Source organism: Sorex fumeus, unplaced genomic scaffold (assembly GCF_029834395.1).
Source record: "Sorex fumeus unplaced genomic scaffold, SorFum_2.1 ptg000035l, whole genome shotgun sequence".
Lineage (NCBI taxonomy): Eukaryota > Metazoa > Chordata > Mammalia > Eulipotyphla > Soricidae > Sorex > Sorex fumeus.
Window position 1 is genome coordinate 2795609 of NW_026606092.1, and position 20266 is coordinate 2815874.

Here is a 20266-nt window from a genome sequence, read left to right on the forward strand (position 1 = left end):
CAAACACATGTTGAATCTTGCCACTCTAATCATGAAAAGCATTGGCTGTAACTTTATTGTTCTGTCTATCTTGGCAGCACTAGTCTCATTCAACACAAGAAAAGTATTTGGCAGAAGCTATACTGAGACTTCAAAGCAGCCATCTAAAAAGCCAGAAAGTTTAAGGGAAGGGATGAGAAAATGGTGCAGGTTTTGGATAAATCTGGGCAATACCAGAGTTCCTAGTCATGGTATATGAGGAGGTCAAGTTCAAGGGACTGGGGTCAAGCTTTACGGATGTGTGAACCACCACTGCACATAGTTGCTCAAGCATAACTGTCAAATCTAACAAAAGTTCTTTTCTTTAAAAGAGCAATTTTAAAACAATGAACTAATTTTAGTGCGTGTACACAGAAGTAGGAACTGAAAAGTCCTTTCTACTACTATATACATATATATACAGCAATAAATACATATATGTATAAATATGAACAAGAATATCTAGATGTTCATTAATTCATTATTTAATACCCACTATATATGCCAGGTTTTATGCTAATGCCAGAGCTATGATGGGGATAAAAACAAACACAACTCCACTAATATGGGTAGTGGACAATAATCTCCTGTCTGCAAATGAATAATATGACTGTGTATATGACATTAAAGTGGATAGTCCTCATCAGGAAGTTATGAGGGGAATTCTTACTGAGGAAATATGGGTGAAGACCAGTATTCCAAGCAGAGAAAAATATCTATGCAAAGGAACTGAGGCAAAGAACCTTGAAAGACTCCAGAGAAGGAAAATTAGGTAAAGATATTTGGGTCCTTCAGAGCACTATGGATTTTGCTTTTGTTCTAAGAGCAGTGTGATATTCCTGACAGGTTTAAAAATTTTAATTGTTAGAAAGGAGGTGCTTATGTTTATAATTGCTTTTGTAAATTTGTCCCCAGGACATGGGGACAAATTTATGTTTCAAATATAGTCATTCTACACAGAAAATTCTAAAACCTAGCAAAAATGTATTTTTGGAATTGGTTTATGATTTAGTATGAGGATAAACTTACTGTCTGTCACAAACAAAGCTCTGTGTACAATAAACTAAGATGTACAAATCACATATAAACATTTTAAAATCTAATAAAAAATACAACTATCCGATAATGATATTCATATACTTGTTTCATAAGACCTGAGCTTCTTAGGCTTATTTTACATTAAGCAAAACAATACTGGCTTATTTGTACTGGTGAAGCTTTTGGTCTTCCAAATGCAATGTGTTTTTACATTTGAATATATTATTAGTTCACTGACAATCACAGAGCATACACGTGGGGTGAAATTTTCGGTCAAGGTGGTGAAACTCACCTACACTTAGGTGTGGGTAAAGAGATAGAATATGTTTAATATCCACTTAATTAGAACAAAGTTCTCAAATCCCTCTAAAATACCTTAAGTTTTAATTTGGGTTAACAATGCTCTCCAACTTCCTCAATCATTGTGACAAACTGGTAACCTCTTTTCAATTATTTATTTAATACAGGTTTGGGCTTTGGGCTGGAGCGACAGCACAGTGAGTAGGGCATTTGCCTTGCACACAGTACACTGGGCTGACCTGGGTTCAATTCTTCCATCCCTCTTGGAGAGCTGGCAAGCTACCAAGAGTATCCTGCCCTTACAGCAGAGCCTGTCAAGCTCTGTGGCGTATTTGATATGCTAAACACAGTAACAACAAGTCTCACAATGGAGAAGTTACTGGATCCTCTTGAGCAAATCGATGAACAATGGGAGGATAGTACTACAGGTTTGGGTTTTAAACTTGCCTACATATGATTCTTTCCTAGTCTATAAGTAACTATCTCTGAGCAATGAACTATTAAAATACCAGCATGTTTTATGCTACATGTTAAGATCAGGAAGTTGGCTGTGTTAAGATCAGGAAATTGGCTTAACGGGCTGAATCATACATGTTACATGTGGTGGAGGCTCAGGTCTGGGCCCCTGCATGGTTCCCCAGCACCACTCAGAAGTGAGTCCTAAGAACAGATGCAGGAATAACCCAGGGGCCCCGCCAAATGAGGTCCAAAAAATCAAAATTAAATCACTCAACCGTGTCATGTCACTAAGTGATAGTTTCTTAGCTTTCATACTCTTTAAATGTTTAATTTTTCCAATGTAAATCATTATGGGTAAAATTCCCACTGGGTTAAGTATACAAATAACAACAATACAGACCTGAGTTCAAAGCACAAGTTCGATTCAACCCTTTGCATCATCCAGAAGAAAATGCTCATTTAACACTTTCCTCTACATCCTTTTACAGTAAGGAATGTGGCCCTAAAATACAGAGGATTCCCAACAAAAAGCAGTTCTAAGGTGGAAAGATAGCAGGAATTCAGAAAGTCATATTGTTATAAAGAAAATACTGTATTTATTTATAAGTATAGTTATCAGTTGTATTTACTTATTGTCTTTGGAACACTTGATTTTGAGAATTTACATCAATTAATAACTTTTTGAAAAGTGGGGAGCACAGATTGAGTTTAACTGAAATGCATTTCCAATTAAAAAATATTGAATGCTTCCATCAAATTACAAAAGAATTAAACTGATCCCCAGTAGCTTACCCAAGTTTTCTTCCTTCTCTGGACTTCAGTCTCCCTCACACTCTCACCTTGAAACTATGGTTCTCTGCAAAGGGGTTGGCCCGGGTACATTTCTATTATGCCCTCATCATCCTAGTTGGAGAACATTTTTATTGACTGTCTTTCTTTGCCTGTTGTGTTATTCAAAGTCCTTTGAGGCCAGTGAAAGGAAGCCAGGGAAATGCTTCAAAGGTCCAGGGCCTATTAGGAGGCTCAGGATCCAATACACCAATTATGGTCTTCCTGGGTTCCCGTAGGAACAACTTCTCAAGCATCCCTGGGTATAGCCCTCTCCCCCACAAAAAATACATGAAAAATTCCACTGGAGAATTACCACATCACACATGCGGGAGTTTCAAAACTGAAGAAAAATGAAAAATCACCACCCATCTCAGAATTCTACAAATAACCACTGTTCCAGATATTGCTAACGTTGCCTCCTTTGCAGGCATGTCTGCTGCAGCACCTCAACCCCATCAGACTTCCTGCAAATCCCTCAAGGAGCTCCGAAAAGGGCATATGGTGGGACAGAAACAGATCTAGATGGCATTAGGTTCAAAAGTCAGTGGATGAGGAAACCCATCCACAGTCATGCCCTTAAACATCCCTTAAACACCAGTCAAATATTTTATGTAAACATTCCCCACCCAATTCATTAATTCCAAGTCATATGACTTGAGCATTTATTTATTTTTATTTGGGGGCCACACCCAGCAGTGCTCAGGCTTTACTTCTGGCTCTGCTCTCAGGGATCACTACTGGCAGGATTTGGGTAACCATACAGTGTTCCAGGGATCGAACCTGGTTGGGCCATGTGAAAAGTAAGTGCCCGACCTGCTGTTAGGGCACTATTGCTCCAGCCCTGAATTTTGCTTTCAATTAGTTTTAGGACATGGCAACAGGCTGTATTGTAAAACTGTCTTTATCATTCCTGGTCTACTGCAGCGCTTTCCTCATTATCTGCCACTTCTGCACCATCTTTCTGCCACCTCTGGGCTATTCACCACAACAAAGTCAGAGTGACACTTTCAAAGAGCAAATACCATCACCTCACTTTGCTTTAAGTCCATTCGATGTGATTCTGTTGTATACATTTTGGGGTAATACTCTAGAAGGAGGGCAATGCCAACTCTGGGAGGGAAATGGCATACTATGAAGAAAATAATGAACTAGGTAGAAATTTCTACCTTGAATTAAGAGCCCGGCAAGCTACCGAGAGTATTCGATATGCCAGACACAGTAACAACAAAGTCTCCAATGGAGACGTTACTGGGCCCGCTCGAGCAAATCGACGATCAACGGGAGGGCCTTTACCTTTACCTTTTACCTTTAAAAAAAGGGGCTTATTTGGCTATACTGAACCCTGTCAAAAATTCAAGAAATACTTATAAAATAGATGACCAGAAATAACAAGTTTGATGTGTTAAAATGAATATTCGTCAGTCCCCAACTCAAGTCCATTAACTCAGACTGGCTAGGGATGAAGTCAAGAAATCTACAATTTTTACAAATACCCTATGTTCTTACTCATTCTAAAGCACTTTGAAGGTAGCTGCATATTGGGAAATATAACAAACTTTCAGTGTCAAGTCTGAGACGCAAATAAGTTGCAATTGCATAAATAAAGCCTCCCCTATCCAACAACAATGGTATATTACAAATTCAAACCTGACCAATTCTAACCTAGATCACAGGTTTCAAAAACATTCAACATTTGAGCAGGTCATGCCACATCACAGGATGTCAGAATCATCACATGCTGTAAAACTAACTCACATAGGCCCAGTCACATTCAGGTCAGTGTTTACTCCAATTCTTGCCCTGAAGATGCCATCTGGCAAGTCACCTCTAGGAAACTGTGAGAGAAAATTACAAAACAAAAACTATGACTTGCCCCTAACATTCAACTAACTTCTGACAAGCTCTGAGTGGGATTCAAACAAAAGCAGATCTAGGTAATCTTGTGCATTCTAAAAGAGCCCTTAAGCTCAGATGATGAGCTTTGTTAATGAGGAAGCTACAATTCTCCCCAACCAGCTTATTCTAAGATCCTAGCATTTACCAGGCTTTCCTGACATCATCAAAACTGGTCCCTAAGTGACTTTTCTCTGGCCTGGGATACCATGTGACCCAATGTCAGGATCTGCTTCCTGCATCAGAGAAGGCCCACCAGCTGCAGTCTTCAATATAACCACTCTCTCCAACTTGGAGGTGCTCCAACAACACACAGCACTGACTCCCAACTTATTTTTTCTTTTCTTTTTTGATTTTTTTTTTTTGGACCATACTTGGCAGTGCTCAAGGCTTACTCCTGGCTCTGCACTCAGGGATCACAGCTGGTGGGCTCCAGGGAACATAAAGAGATCAAACCTATGATACATGCAAGTCAAGCGCCTTATTCACTGTATTATCTGTCCAGTCCTTAATTTTTTACCTTAATGCAAGGTTTCAAGAATGATTTGCCTTGTACAAATTAGCCCTGCCAAAATGTTTTTCTCCATGAAAAGTAATGACAGAAAAAGAAAAGATTTTGATAAAATAAAAGTCCTGAGGGCTACTTTGAAAGACATGGGGTTCAGCTGTGGGGCTACACACAAGTTTCTCATCTGAGTCATCTTATGTGGTTTAACAATTCCAGTTTTGAAATTTCTGAAGTGCATTTCAATACTGAATTTTAACTCATTATTTTCAAGTGCTTTTACTTAAAGTATTCAATCCTACACAAGTTGGATGAATCATTACTAAACATAAACAAAACAATCACTGGCTAGACTTACTGCAACAAAGGGAAAGTGAGACTACTCAGAATTCACTAAAGAGAAACACAAAAATATGAAGACGAAGAATCTTGAAGAGTTTCTAACTTTGTAGACTTTGTTTTCTAAATTCAAATTGTAGTTTTAAATGCATAAAATCAGCAGGTTCTCATGGGTCGGGGGGCGTTCAGGTCCATCCTTCACGCCCTACCGTGGTCACCAGTTGCCCCTCGCGAGCGGCTCTCCAGCACAGCCACGGCCCCAGAAGCACAAGGACTTAATGCAGAACCTGGCAGCTTGGAGCAGAAAAGTGAACGGACTATGCGTTAATCCAGGCCATCAAGTCTGCCGGAGGGGAAACGGTGTTGCCCCATTCGCCCTCTCCTCTCTGGAAAGAAAGATTGCGGCCGCATGGGAGCCTTGTGGACAGCAGGTATGAGCCGGGGGTGTGGGGGAGACTAAAACCTCATGGGAAGGGGGGGCGTTTCGGTCCGCCCTTCACGCCCTACCGAGGCCACCAGTTGCCCCCCACGAGTGGCTCTCCAGCACGGCCACGACTCCAGAACACAGAAACCAATTTCTTAACTATCTGACTTTCAGTAGAAATACTTCCAGGGTCAATAGGTAAAATAGCAGAAATCCAAAACCAACATTTAATTCTTGAACCCAGCTGTAGAAAGCAAATCACTTCACAATGCTTTTTCAGCATGTCTGATTTGGGGGGGGGGGGTAAACTCTAAATAATAGTGGTGAATCTTTTATTGAAACAGTGAATCTAATCAAAGCAGATAGAGTGTTAACGAATTCATCTGCCTCACAGGGACTGGGAGGGGTGGGGGTGGGGTTTTATTGGGGTTCTTCATGGTAAAAAATAAGTATTGGTAAAGGGAAATGTGTTTGATATTTGCATGACTGAGACCTAAACCTGAAAGCTTTGTAACCTTTCCCACAGTGATTCAATAAATAAATAAAAAAAAAGAAAATAAAAAAGAAAACTGCTTCAAAATATCCTTTCTACTAAACCCCTTACAAAACTTTATCTAATTTTATTATGTGCATCCCTACTTCCATTTATCCAGGCTACTTAGAAGATGAATATTATGTAATTTATTTATGAAATGCAGAAACTTTCTATTATTTTGTTCTATTTATATAAAAATAAATCATATTAGCAAATAGTATATATTTTAAAAATCTTATAAGATATCTATTATTTAAAAATGAATTCCAGTTTAGTGGTGTAAATTTGTAAATAGCAATCTCTTGTTATTATTTTGTATTTTTGAGAGCTCTGTTCTAAACTTTTTCAGTTTTGCTGTAGTTTATTAAAATTTTTCCTTGTGAGTTCAAAAAAAAAATCAGCAGGCTAGTTTTTATATTTTCTTCACTGGTCCTTAGATGTTCAACTCTCCATTTTGCAAAAGAGAAAACTGCTCTCCCTATCCTACCCAAATTCTGAAACTCTACAGCAGACACTCCAGGCAATGAAGCATGCAAGGACCCTCAAGCTCTCTTGAGCATGCTGACCCAATCTGCCAATACACTGGGTAGAACAGTGAGGTAAATTGTTGTTCTCTGGGATTTCAAAGACCCAACAGGTCAAATGAGAAAGATGTTTAAGATAGCAAAACCAGTACTCCATTTAAACACTGAATTTTTAAGCAATTGAGAAATGCATGGAAAACAGGTATTAATGCTAACTGAGAAATATTTTTTAAATTCAGTGTTTATTTGTCAAATACCAACTGCCTTTTCTTTCATTCCTTTCTGGTTCTGATCTTTGGGAAAACCACATCAGTATCAAATGTCACTTGGTTCTTATTCAAACAGAACAAAGCAGACACAGCGGCTACAGCCATGGCTTTGCTGACCTGAACCCTCAGGAAAAACAAACCTCTATAAATCACCAGATGCAAGCAATTGGATAGTGATCACGTCAATTAATTGAACAGCTTTACTGAAATTTACTATATAATTTCAACACTTCCAACACCTTTTCCAGAAACAACTAGCAATGGTATACTTTTTCTTATGCGGTTCAAGGAAACATTTCTAACTTCAGTGGCATATATATATATACATATATATATATGGGTTTTTTAACGACACAACTTTAAGGTGGTAAACTACTTATTTTATTCATAAAACCATATATATTCTAAATGTTACCTTCAAATGCCAAAAGTAAAAGTGATAACCAAACGTCTGCCTCACAAATACAGAAAATTTAACACACTTTATTTGAAAACTTCTTTTGCAAAACAATATATAATAGCACGTTAACTTCAATCACATCAGTCATATATTTAACTCTAGATGCATGATATTTGTTTTGATGTTTCTGAACCTTAATTTCCACTGTAGGCCCCATGTAACAGGGGATGCCTTTAATGCCTTATTTTCAATTTCTCTTCACAAAATTTTGCCCATTTGCCAAGAGAAACTATGCAATATTTAATCTATAAAAGCCCAAGCAATCCACAGAGAATAAAAAAGAGTTAAGAACTCCAGTATCAGAAGATATAATCTGATACACATCTCTGAAGTGTAGACAGTTTTTCTGAATCATGGAGAACAGCTCAGCAATGACAACAGAACATAACAAGTGTGCTGTGACAGCAATACTTAAAACAGTAAGTGGTGGAAAACGGTGGGGGTAAGTTAACCAATGTAAAGAACACTTCTTATTCACGCTGAAGGAAGTACTCATAGTTTACTGGTAAATCGCAATCCCATAGGAGCTGCTACCCATGGTCCTGCAAACATTAACTTACAAGGAAAGAAGTGTAATATTTGCCGAGACTTGTCCCAGATTTGGAATGGTCTCTAATTCATTGTTGTTGAGTTTCCTATAAATGCCAAAGGAAAGAAAAGAGAGAAGGAAAAATGGTCATTAGGGAATCTGCAATTCATAAGACATTTGTAAAATTATTTTTAAAACAGTTTCCAAATTATAAGTGCTAAATAACCATGTACAGTCTAAATATTCCTTACAGTTAAGAAGTTTGATGTAACAGGTTATTTTATTCAAATCTCAAATAGAAAAATAAGACTTACACTTCTTGAAGGTTGTGAAGGTGACTCATCGAACTTGCCTTGATAAAAGACAATTTGTTGTGACTTAAGTCCCTAAGAGAAAAAATAAAATTGTAAGTTGTTGGGGAAAAACAGTAATACAGCTTAGTGATGCGCAATGCAGTGACCTTAGGAACTCTGTTTATAAACTATTTATGAACTAGCAACACTGGGGACAACAGAAGAAAAAAATCTCCCCGCCTTGTCCACAAACTAAAATGCCAAATTCAAACTCTGAGGATAAAATTAGTTTAGGAGGATGGTAGAGTCAAAAGTCTTGAGGCCCACAAATGTTTTAGGAGATGTTTTTTTGGCAAAGAGTGAACAGATCTTTTGTGAACTGGTTATTTTGCTTCACCCACTCCATCCTTTACCTTCTCAATTCCAACTTGATATGATTAAGTCATGGTTTATGAAAAGTGGCTAATTAGGCAGGTTGCTGAAACCAAAACCTCTAAAGAACCTTTTATTATCGTAAAATTAAGCATCAGAGTCCTATTACAGTGAAACAAAACAGAAATTGCTTTTCACTCATATTGATTTATTTGGGTTCAGGCACCAAAATATTTAAAGCATCATTGTGTCTATGTAGGCTGAAGACAGAAGCCAACCTGAATCTTTAGCTTTCCTGAATCACCCCAAATCTAAATATCAGTTAAAGTAACGTATAATTTAAACCTGATCAGCTAACAACTTTAAGAAGACTGTACAGAAAGCTGTGATCAGATTTCTTTCCAATTATTAAAATAAACCTGCTTTCTTACTCAGACACTCAATCTAACTTAGGGACAATTTTCATGATTTTAATTGTTTGAAAACACCTAAACAAAACCTCTATGTAGGAAATAATCTAGGTCAGGAAGTCACCTGAACCTTAAAGATTCAAAAGATGAAACAAAACATGGCAAATATTTGGTTCTCACCACTATGCAGATTGATGTACTGAAAATGGACCTTCAAGGGGGGGTGACAAAAAGGAAGTGGTGGAAGAGCAGCTGGAAACCAGATTAACCAACTGAGGAGCTGTGAGTCCTCCCACTGAAACAGGTTAACCCATTATATTAATTCCTCCAGCGTTTAAAGATAAATAATTTCAAATAACCAACATTTTAGATAACTACATTTCATTGGAGGAAAGTATGGACCTTCCTGTTAGATGCCTAAGTGTGCAAAAGAAGGGGAGAGAAAAAAAGGTAGAGAAAACACAATCAGAGAGGCAGTGTTTGGGCACATCCATTAATGAACAATTAGAAATTAGGGATCCTTTCCGGCTTTGATTTTCTGTTTTGAGAACCAACTTGGCTTTCCCTATTTCACCTAAATAGAAAAAAAAATCTGCTGAGGTTTTATTTGAAACATGTTTGCCTAAAGACCTACCAGATACTAACAGACATGAGGAGATTTGTTCTGGTAGAGTTATAACATGAAAAAAAAAAAAAAAACTTGGCACAGTCTTTAAACTATAAAAATCCTGCAATTACAACCACTGCTGTGCATGCCCACCATGCTGGAGCCAGACACTTTCCCTCACAGCCCTGCTCACGTCCATCTGGAGTTCATCAAGGAAACCGTGAGCCCAACAACTCGTTAGGATTCAAACAAAACCGGTATGCTAAGAGCACCACAGACAGTCACAGATTTCCCACCGGGTTTACAAAACAACCCCGGCAAAGAGGCCTTCACCTGGGAAGTCGCCCCAAAGATCAGCAAGTCTCTGTGGGCCCCACTTTACTAAAGAACCTTGAACAAGCATAAAACTGTATCCCCTATTGTTTCAAGTTTTAAAGGGAAGGGGGAGCCAATCAGGCGTTTACCTTTAAGACAGGTGGTTTTCTTTTTAATTAGATAAATTAAAACCACACTCTGCACTTCAACTTAAGGATTATTTCACAGAGCAATCCTGTGAGAAACGGATTGAGTTCTCCCCACCTTCCCCACTTTTTTTTTTCCAGCCAGAAGGGGAAGAGATCCGCCAACTAAATTGAGAAGTCTGAGAACAGAGCATGCTCTGGGGACCACTCATATTTGATCCAGGACACAACCTTAAATATTTCAGTTATTACAACACACTTCCATTTCTATACATATAATAGTACACAAAACTCCATTTCTGCATTCTGTGTATTATAAAAACCCTGTGATATGTTGAGAGGAAAAAAAAAATTCCTTCAGTGACTTTTACTACTAAATACCATGAAACTTCTAAAAGCCATGAAGCATTTAATGTACCTAAATTTAGATGTAATATAGTCTGCTTTAGAAAAAATTACTTTCAAATTAAAGGATGCCACATTTCCCCCAAATCTTCCTATAATGTATTTAGGGTTAGGCCATTAAACACAAATTCAAGTTCTACAATGCCCACGTTTTTCTAAACCCATAAAAACACTCAAGAAGAAAAGCAGACATTTGGTTTTGAGAGCTCCTTTACTGAACATCTTCCCCAGGAAACCTTCCCATAACACTTTTTTGTAATGAGGTTTAATGGCAGAAGTAGTGAGACAGGGAGGTGATAAATATTTATCCAGAACTCAGCTGGCCAAATACTTGAAAATCAAACTCTACCTGGTAGAATCTCTCTTGCTGCCTTATTAGCAAGTAAATAAATATAGATGAAAATAATTAATTTACAACATTTGGTTTGAGCTATCATTTTTTTCTGCTTTTAGCATTTAGGAATCTGACTTCCAAAGACCAATTTCAAAATGTAAATCTAACACAGTTTCTTAATCAATCCCACTGGGGCCTGCAGAGCTGCTAATTCAGCAGAAATCTGGAAAGCTGAAAAACAAAAAGCCAGGCTGTAGCCGTTTTAAGACACTGATCCAAAGTGACTCATAAATCAGCCTGCTATGCTCGAGTTTTAGTCTGGAAAATATAGAAACACAGCTGTAAAAACCATAAGGACTATTACCCCGACCCCAGCTGGTGATTCTAGTACTGACCAGAGAAAGTCACAAGAGAACCCTTGAAGTCACAACAGCAGAAAGTGCCTTTCAGACTTCTGCTGGGACCCAGCTAATTCAAATGTTTGGTGATAAGATAAATAATTCCGAAATGCCAGGGAGGTTTTACGAGCAGTTTTCCTGCAATTGAGTTTTGCCACTTCTGGCTAAGGAGCACAGTCTAACAAGCTCTCTCCTTTAGTTTAGGGCTCCGCAATCACGAATTCTAGATGTAAACTCAAGCCTGTCTTTAAACGCAATTGTAAGCAATCCTTTAAATACGTGCTGTTTTAAAGAGCCACTTTCACTAAAGTAACAGATAGAAGTCACTTTCTGAAAGGGCTGACTACATTATTTCACAAGTCAAACCATCCAATTTTTCACACATGGAACTTTCATGACTATAAATGACAACAGAATCAAGTGGAAAAATACATACATACCCGTATAATAGAGACTTCATTTTTTCATCTTGAAAATTCAACAATTGCAACAAAAGACGAATATTAAAAAGTTTTTCTGGAGAGTGCTCTCACCAACTAGCCCTCAGACAAATTTCTACCATCTCAATTGCCTAACAAAAAGGAAAGTAAGATGGGGGGAGAACAATGTGCATTTTTCTCCTTATTTCTGAACACTGAAACAGACGGCTGTAAAGCTTTTCCAATTACTTAAAAATCTAAGAAACATCTCTCATGCCTCCTGTTCCAAGCACCAACTAACAGAGAAGACAAAGCTCAATTCTGAGTGTTTTTTTTTTCTTTTCAAAGGTGGAGAGAAAGGACCACTGGAGCTTCAAGCACAAACAAAAGAAACATTTACAATAAAGAATTCAAGCCACATGGTTTGGTGACAACTACAGAGTTGGTTCAAAGTCACACAAGTACAAGAATGACAGAGCTGTCCAATGAGTGATCACAGTGGGGCTTCTAACAACAGGAATCCTGCTTATTTATACAAGTGGAACTTATTTTCACATACATTTAAGGAATGTGGACTTGTATTGAGACAATTTACTGCTGGCGGAAATGTAATTAAAGATTGTGCTAACCAAATAAACTGTAATTTGTTTTTAGTGTGCCACCAAATTATCTACAAAACAAAATCCTAATTAGGTCAGCTACTTTTAAGACCCTTAAATAGGTATCATACCCCTTTTGGTTTAACTCAACTTCTAATCAAAAGCAATACAGCTAATTGTTTAAAAGATGCCCAAATTCACACACAAAACCCTGCACAATGGCATGACCCAAGAGGCCATCTGACACTGAGAAAAGAACAGAGTATAAATCGAAAGAGCGAGTAATTCAGATATCTCTAAATGTACCCCGGAAGCACTATATTAATTTGCTTTTCCTTATCCCTCTTATCACTCGTAGGTGTTCACCTCCAGTCATTCAAATGTTCAGTTCCATATGTTGTCAATCAGCCATTCACATTTCATGAGTAAGACAGCATGACCTCCACTAGAGGCAACTGAACAGAATTAGCTACAACTAATTGAAAGTCTTCCTGCTTTGGGTTAAAGACCCTGTCTCCTTTTTTCAATTGTAATAAAAACTCCTAAGTAAAAGACATCCCCTGATAAGAGATTAAACATTAACTCTGTAATTCTACTTTATCAACGTGCACACAGAAAATGCTTTCGATTACCAACAATCCTACCATTCACAAATAACAATTTTGACCAATACAATTTCTTAGAGCAAACGAACAATGTTTCTATCGCCACTTCTAGGCCGTTGGGAAAGTCCACTGAAAGTGTTTAAGAAATCAGAATTCCTATCGCAGTTGAATTTCCATTGGAGTTCTGCTAGGCTCAAACCTAAGAATTAACAGATTTATTTTCAAGGAAATAACCTTTTTGTTTTTTAAGACCCAGGATCTGCTTTTGTTCTGTTTAACAGTTGACGCGGGTCGGATTTTTAACAAAACTAGGACTGTAAGAGAATAAGGAGATGCCATTTTGAACGAATCACCCTTTCCAAAGAAACTCTTTTCTTCCTCTTTCTTCCACGCAGTTGGCTATGATTTCTAGTTTTCTGCCTTCACCACTAGCATCCACTTGCATAACAGAGCCCAGCGCTCTCCGAAGCTGTCTGGGCGTCCGGGAAGCCAGGGAAACTTTGCCCTTGGGTCTGAACACCTCCCTTAGCGAGTCCTGGGTTCCGCTTCCCTTCCCGTGTCCTCTGATCGATCCTAGCCAACTTCTGACCAGGGCCCGGGCACGTTACAACTCGGCCGACGAGGCGGGGGCTTAAGGGCGCCTCCTGATTCGAAGTTACACACAGAACAAAAGGGTGTCTACATACCCTAGCTTGGACAGAGACCGAGCACGAACGGTGCTCGTGCGATTCCAGCGGGGTATAGGCCAGGCGGCCTGAACTAGTTAGAAAAGTAGCCTTGAGCCCCCCAAGTCTCCCGCATTCGGAGGGAGAACCGCTGGCTCTGCCATTCCACAGGTGGCCGGCCGGAGCGTGCATCTGGACCCCCTGGACGAGCCCAAGGCGCGGGACTCTGCCCCCTGCAGTTGGCAGACGCTCCTTCCCCACGCCCAAGCTTGGCCAGGCGGGTCGCGTCCCGGGCCCACCTGCGCCGCCCGCCAGGATGACCGAGGTCCCCCTGATGCTCTGAAGTTCCTACTTCTTACACCAAGCAGGACCAGGGGGAACTGCTCGGAAGAAAGTTTTGGTGTGGAGGGACGAACGCCCAGGCCCTCTCCGCCCGCAGCAAGGATACTTACAGCTGGGCGACCCAGGAGGGAAGCGGCTCGGGGAGGCGCGCCAGTCGCTGGTGACTGCAGTCCAGCAGGTCCCCGAGGCATCGGCAGGGAGCGGGGCACAAGCGCTGGGCGGGAGCCCCGTGGTCCCCAACCCGGCCGCCCTGGGCCGGCGTGGCGCGCCCCAGCACAGCGCACAGCAGCAGCCCCAGCGCCGCGGCCGGCGCACGCAGCCTCCGCCTGCCCATCGCGGGGCAGCGGCCTCGGGGGCGGCCAGGAGCGACACACACGTCCCCGCCGAGCCCGGGCGCCGCCGGGCTGCTGGCCTCGCGCGCGAGCACCGCGCTCCCGCGCTCTCAGGCTGACCCTCAGGAGCGCCGCGCCTGCATGGCCCGGAGCGGCGAGCGGGAAGCCGGAGGGGGCGGCAGGCGGCGGCGGCGCAGCTGCAGGGTGAGCGGCGGCGGCGGCGCTCCGAGACACCCTTTCCGGCCGGAGAGAGAAACTTTGGCGTCCGCTCCGCCTGGCTCCGCGTGGCGGGGTCTGGAGGCGGGGCGAGCCGGGACGCCGGCGCGTCCATTGGCCGCCGAGGCCCCCCCGCGGCCACGTGACAATAACAAGGCTTCCCTCCCGGAGCCCGAGCCGAGGGAGAAAGTGGGGCTGAGATTGTAGGAAACTCGGAGTTAACATTTTCCAGCCTCTCACGCCAGCAGCCTCCTCTGCATATATCAAAAGGAGTGGAAGGGGGAAAGCGAGTGAGCAAACAAGTGAGCAAATATTAGGCCCGCTCTCTCCGAGGTTTTTAAAGGAGTTTGAAGGGAGGAAAGTTTTCTGTGTGCTCTCAGGAAACGTTTCAATTCCATAAGAAAAAGAAACAATTTTTTTTTTTTAATCTTTTTAGGTCACACCCGGTGATGCTGAGTGGTTACTCGTTCTGCACTCAGGAGTCACTCCTGGCGGTGCTCGGGGAATCATATGAGATGCCTGGGATCGAACCTCGGTGGGCCATGATTCAGGGCAAGTGCCCTACCCACTGTACTATCACTTCGGCCCCTTCATTAAATTTTTTTAAAAGTATGGATTATCCTATGGTTCATAGAGGTAGCAACGATTCCAGTGCATATACAATTCTTTTCTATGCCCATAGTGGTAGACTTTTTTCCGCATGTCAATTTCAAAAAGAAAATGATAATAAAATGTAGAAAGCATATGTGCTGGTAATGGTATATTAAGTTACAAGTAGCCATCCTGAGTGCACTGGGAAATAATGGAATTTGACCTTCTCGTTGCAGCTGTATCAGTGCAATAGCCAGGAATGATAAATGTTGTCTGGGTAATATAATGAACACTGGAGATTTAAAAAAGAAAAAAAAAACCACCTTTAAGGATTGGAGTATAGGCTGCCTTCTCAGCTAGTGGATCCAGCTTACAGTATTTCCTAGTGAAATTTGTGTCTTACCCTTCCAGGTGAGTAGGACCACAGGGTTTGGAACTGATGGAGACTTCAGGAACCATCTGTGTACATCCCTCTCTGGCTAAGGAGGTCTACCCAAGGAAGGTAACCCTCTGAGGCAAAAACTAGAAGCATTAACTTCATGGTTCCACTTCTGCATTCATTTTTTTTCTTACTTGTGGTCTGCCAAAAACTTCATTGTACTGAACTATTGAGGGGTGATGATTGGAGATTGATTTACATAGCTGAGTTGTACAAACATTTTTATAGGGGTCACACCATGGAGGGCTCAGTGCCATCAGGGGCACATCTGTTAGTGCTGAGATGGAGAAGTGGTGGTAAGTGGGGAGGTACAAGTTGTCAGGAATAGAAATTAGCACTGGCACATCCACACATGCAGGGCATGTGCCTAGCACTTGAATCACATTTTCCATCCCATATTATCAATACCTCTAACTCCAATGCAATAAATTTCCTCTGTAGCAAATTATCCAGGTAAGTCTACCCATTCGTGACTTCACAACAAAGACTAAAGTTGAAACACAAGATTTAGCTATATCCCACCATTCTGTTTCCCTCTGCTGTTAGTATCAACTCCACCATCTTTTTCAATGTTCATGTGTATATGAGAAATGTGGAACTTGAAGGGACCTAACCCAGGGTATCTACCACTGAGCCACATCCACTTTTCAATTTGATGATGTGCATCTTAATTGTGTGTGAAATGATGGAGCTTGGTGTTGAATTATCATTTAACCTGCTTGTCTTTATTTAAAAGACATATCACTAGCCTACTGTCAATTTTCTGACTGAGACTACCTTGAACTACCTATCACACATAAAAAAAATCAAAATTTGGTGTTGACGTTTTTTTTTAAAAAAGAAATATGCTACTATGCACTTATTTTTACATATAAGCATGGTGCAATGAGTCTCCCACTGAACATAGAGAGTGGTGGCTGTTTTTACGGGGAAGATTAGTTAATTGTCTCTCCCATTCTATTCCCTCCTTGTGTTATTTTATCTTTTGTGAATACAAATGGACTTAGATTCATTCTGTATAGGAGTTTTGGCCCTATCATCCTCTTTAAAAAGTGACATGAATGTTTGAATGTAATATGTTGAATTAAATGTCACCGTCATAAAACTTCTTCCTTTCCTCCATGAATTTAGATTCTCAAAGAGTGGCACGTCCTTCTGTTCAGCTGCTAGTGTTCCGGAAGCCTCGTTCTCATTCTCAGCAGCAGCTGTGCATTCAAGCATTTAGTAGGTCCTGATGAAGAAAGCAAGAAATTTCTCTTCTCTTTTTCTCTAAACACTTTATGCAAACTGAGACAACCTTGCTAGTGGACTCTTGCTTGGAGTACTGCTACAGCTTCTATCCCATCTGGCATTCCAAACCTCTCTTCAAATTATACCCTGAAAGCTGATATCTGCACCCATGACTGAACTCCCTGGTTCCTTTCATGGGACTCTCAGAGTCCTTAGAATATGTTTAACTTTCATAGAGTTTCATACGCTCTGTGTGTGTGTGTGTGTGTGTGTGTGTGGTTTCTACCTCTTGAGCAGATTTTATTTCATGTTGCCTCTTCTCTCTCTGAACTGCTTACAAATCTCTCCCCAAGCTACATCTTTTTTTTTTTTGACTCTCCTTCTCATGCTGGTCCCTTGACCAAATAATTGACTCTAACCTTCTTCTGCCTGTTAGATTTGAACTCAGATGAATCATTCCTATTTTCCATGAGGCTTGCTTTCTCTATACTTGTTCTTCTGACACATTCCCAGCATGTCTGGTGTTCCCTGGAATTTAATTGGACCTTTTATTCCTTCTACTGCTTAGCCAATGCCTAACTTCCTCTTAAAGAAGGACATTTTGCATGCCCTTAAAGAGGTTTCTTAAAACCTGATATATAATGTTAAATTAAAATTTTACTATCTCAATTTCTCCCATATACTGAAGAAATTATGCCCTTTTATCTGATTTTCATGTATCAGTTCACTGGATTAACTGCCATGGTCTGTTCCCTGTTCAAGATTAATTGACTAACGCCTATGACTAGCTGAAATCTAGAGGCTACTAGTCCCTCCCTAGGTCACCCTTTTATGTTTGCTCTATGGGTAGATGCTGATCACAGTACCTCAGAGTTGTTTACATCTATAATTGCACAATTGTGCCTCGTATTGTGTAAGCTAAATAAAAACAAGTGCAACCTGAAAGGAACTTCAGTTCTATGATAATGAATTAGAAGCTTGGGAGAGATTTTTAAAGGCAATCCCTAAGATGTCAAATTAATTTGCTAGGAGCAAGGTAATTGCCAAAACTGGGGAGAAATTCTCAATCTTAAGTATTCATTAGCTAGAATCAGTTGGAAGAGGAAGAGGATAATAGATATTTTACAGGTGTGACTTTCACTTACTTACAACTTTACCTAGTCAGTCAAAGAACAAACCCACACAGTGTAGCACTCTGTTACCATCCTGACCACCCTCTATCTAATATGTAATCCCATGGAGTAAAAGGAAAAAGGAACAAGTCTGACCTGGGAACTTGCAAGCAATGAATTATTTCCACAGACTTCTCAAACACATAGGCATCACAGCATGGAACTTCCTCCTGGCTATCTATCTAGGCAGGTGAAAAGGGAATGCCCTTTGAAGTCCTCCCAGCCCTGTGGCTTTCTTGGCACTGTGCAGGAAAAGGAACAAAGGTAAAATACTAGGAAAGAGAATCTTTAATCCAGGGGAGAAAGGAACATAAAATTCTATTTAGCTATCTGAATTTCTTTCAGAAAGAATTTCAGTACTGATAACTTTCAGTGATAACAGGGACCTAGAAATAGGCTCAGTACTTCATCCTCTCCTTAGGTTGTTTTTTGTTTTGTTTTGTTTTAATAACTCCTCAAACACATAAAGCAAATGTATTTCTATGAAGCTCCTGAGTGTCCTGTGTCATAAATCAGAATTGAGCATAAGGTTATCAGATTCATTTTGGTTGGAGTGTTGTTGTTTTAAAGCAATTGGACTGAGATGAGAGAAACTGTTGTATTACAGCACTTCTTAAGAGGTTTGCACTGGTTAAATGAGTAGTTGAAAATTGACTTCCCATTGCAAATTACCTAAATCACACTGGACAGTTTCACATTTATAACTTTGTCCCAGTGAATGGCAAGTCCCATCTATTTTCCAAACAGCCTCCTGCTGTCCATTCTGTGCTTAGTATTACCCAGCTCTGGTATTCTTTTCAGTGTTCCTGTTTTTCTCTCCCCCTGGCAAGTGTGAGACTTTCTTATCTTGCATGCTGGCAAGGGCAATGACTCATGATAAAAAGTAATAGAGGTGCTAAGCTGTCAGTTTTAACATCCAAGGACAAGACTGAAAGCTAAACACTCAGTACTGGCTTTATCATTACAGTGAATGACACAGTTTGTGTAAGTGTGAACTGTGAAAGAGATAAAGGCAAAGTAGGAAGAAAAGCACTCACAGAAAAAAATCCCAGATAATGATGCCAAAAAGCAAACGTTGCTGTACTCTGAAACCTAACCATATCATTTCCCATTCATTAAGGCATTTTAGAAGCCATAGATAACCTCCTTTCCTTTTACAATTTTTTTTTTAAAGAAAAAGAAGCAACAGTAAGTAATGTTTCTTTTAGAAAACAGGAGGGCTGTGGAAATTTGCTTTACAAAAGCCCAGCTATGAACAGGTCTTAGCTCTTTACAATATATTTAGGAAAATTAAGAAAGCCACCCACCTGCTTTTTCTCAAGTTGGCCACTGTGCAAAATTATTTAAATCGAAAACACATGAGTTTATATGAACATTATTTTAACCAAAATTTAAATGTGTCTTGTATTTTACTTTATCAGGTCACCCTATGTTGTGTGGTCCCAGGAAAACGCATTTTCTGGATGAAACTGGCTATGCTAGAAATCACCTGGATGAAACTGCTGCTGAGTGCTGAGATTGAGGAGGAATCTGTGAAGTTCTGAGCAGCTGTGACACTAGATTTTCCCTTGTGCTGAATGTTCTCCAGTAACAAAGCTGCTCAGGGCATCTAGTTTCTCCATTCTTCTAAGAACCTCAGACAGTTTCTCCTTTTCTCACAATCCTGGGACTTTTTTTTCTCATTTTTACCATATTAAGATTTCCACTGGCAGTATCAAAAACTAAAAAAGTTAATCCTCCCTGTCTGAAAAATAGAAATTCAAATGTTTCTTATGATCTTTATTGCAAATCATAATACCTCTAAGTAGAGGGAGAGTAAGAGGGAAATTGTCTGCCATAGAGGCAGGGGAAGGGGTGGGACAGGGGTCGGGGGAGGGATACTGGGGACTTTGGTGGTGGAAAATGTACACTGGTCGAGGGATGGGTGTTTGAACATTGTATGACTGAAATTCAAACATGAAATTTTGTAACTGTAGCTCATGGTGATTCAATTTAAAAAATTGTTCTAGAGGAAGCAAGGTGGCTCGAGAGTGAGTGTCTAAGCACTATGACTTTAACTAAATGAAAAACTTTGTACTTCATTTTTTTACCTGTAAAAAAGTGAGAAAACACTTATAGACTTCTTCACAGTAGTGTTTTGTAGGTATAATGTTTCACATTGATTCTAGTTTCTATTACTTAACTTCCAAGTGCTGTTTTCTTTTCATTATTCAGGGAGATAAAGTGTGAGCTATATAAACATCTTCTTGCTG

General features: G+C 40.2%; 1 protein-coding gene across 2 annotated transcripts in view; it reads right to left on the reverse strand.

Moving 5' to 3' along the window:
• LRIG3 (leucine rich repeats and immunoglobulin like domains 3) overlaps positions 1-14368 on the reverse strand; it is a 46182-nt gene extending 31814 nt beyond the window's left edge. The window contains exons 1-3 of one of the 2 annotated variants that reach the window (XM_056117616.1): positions 14145-14368; positions 8439-8510; positions 8156-8230 (exon numbers count right to left, since the gene is read on the reverse strand). In XM_056117616.1, the coding sequence (XP_055973591.1) occupies positions 8156-8230; positions 8439-8510; positions 14145-14368 (371 nt within the window). The remainder of the gene's footprint in view (positions 1-8155; positions 8231-8438; positions 8511-14144) is intronic. The other variant, XM_056117617.1, reaches the window with a different exon arrangement.
• Positions 14369-20266: the final 5898 nt, after the last annotated feature.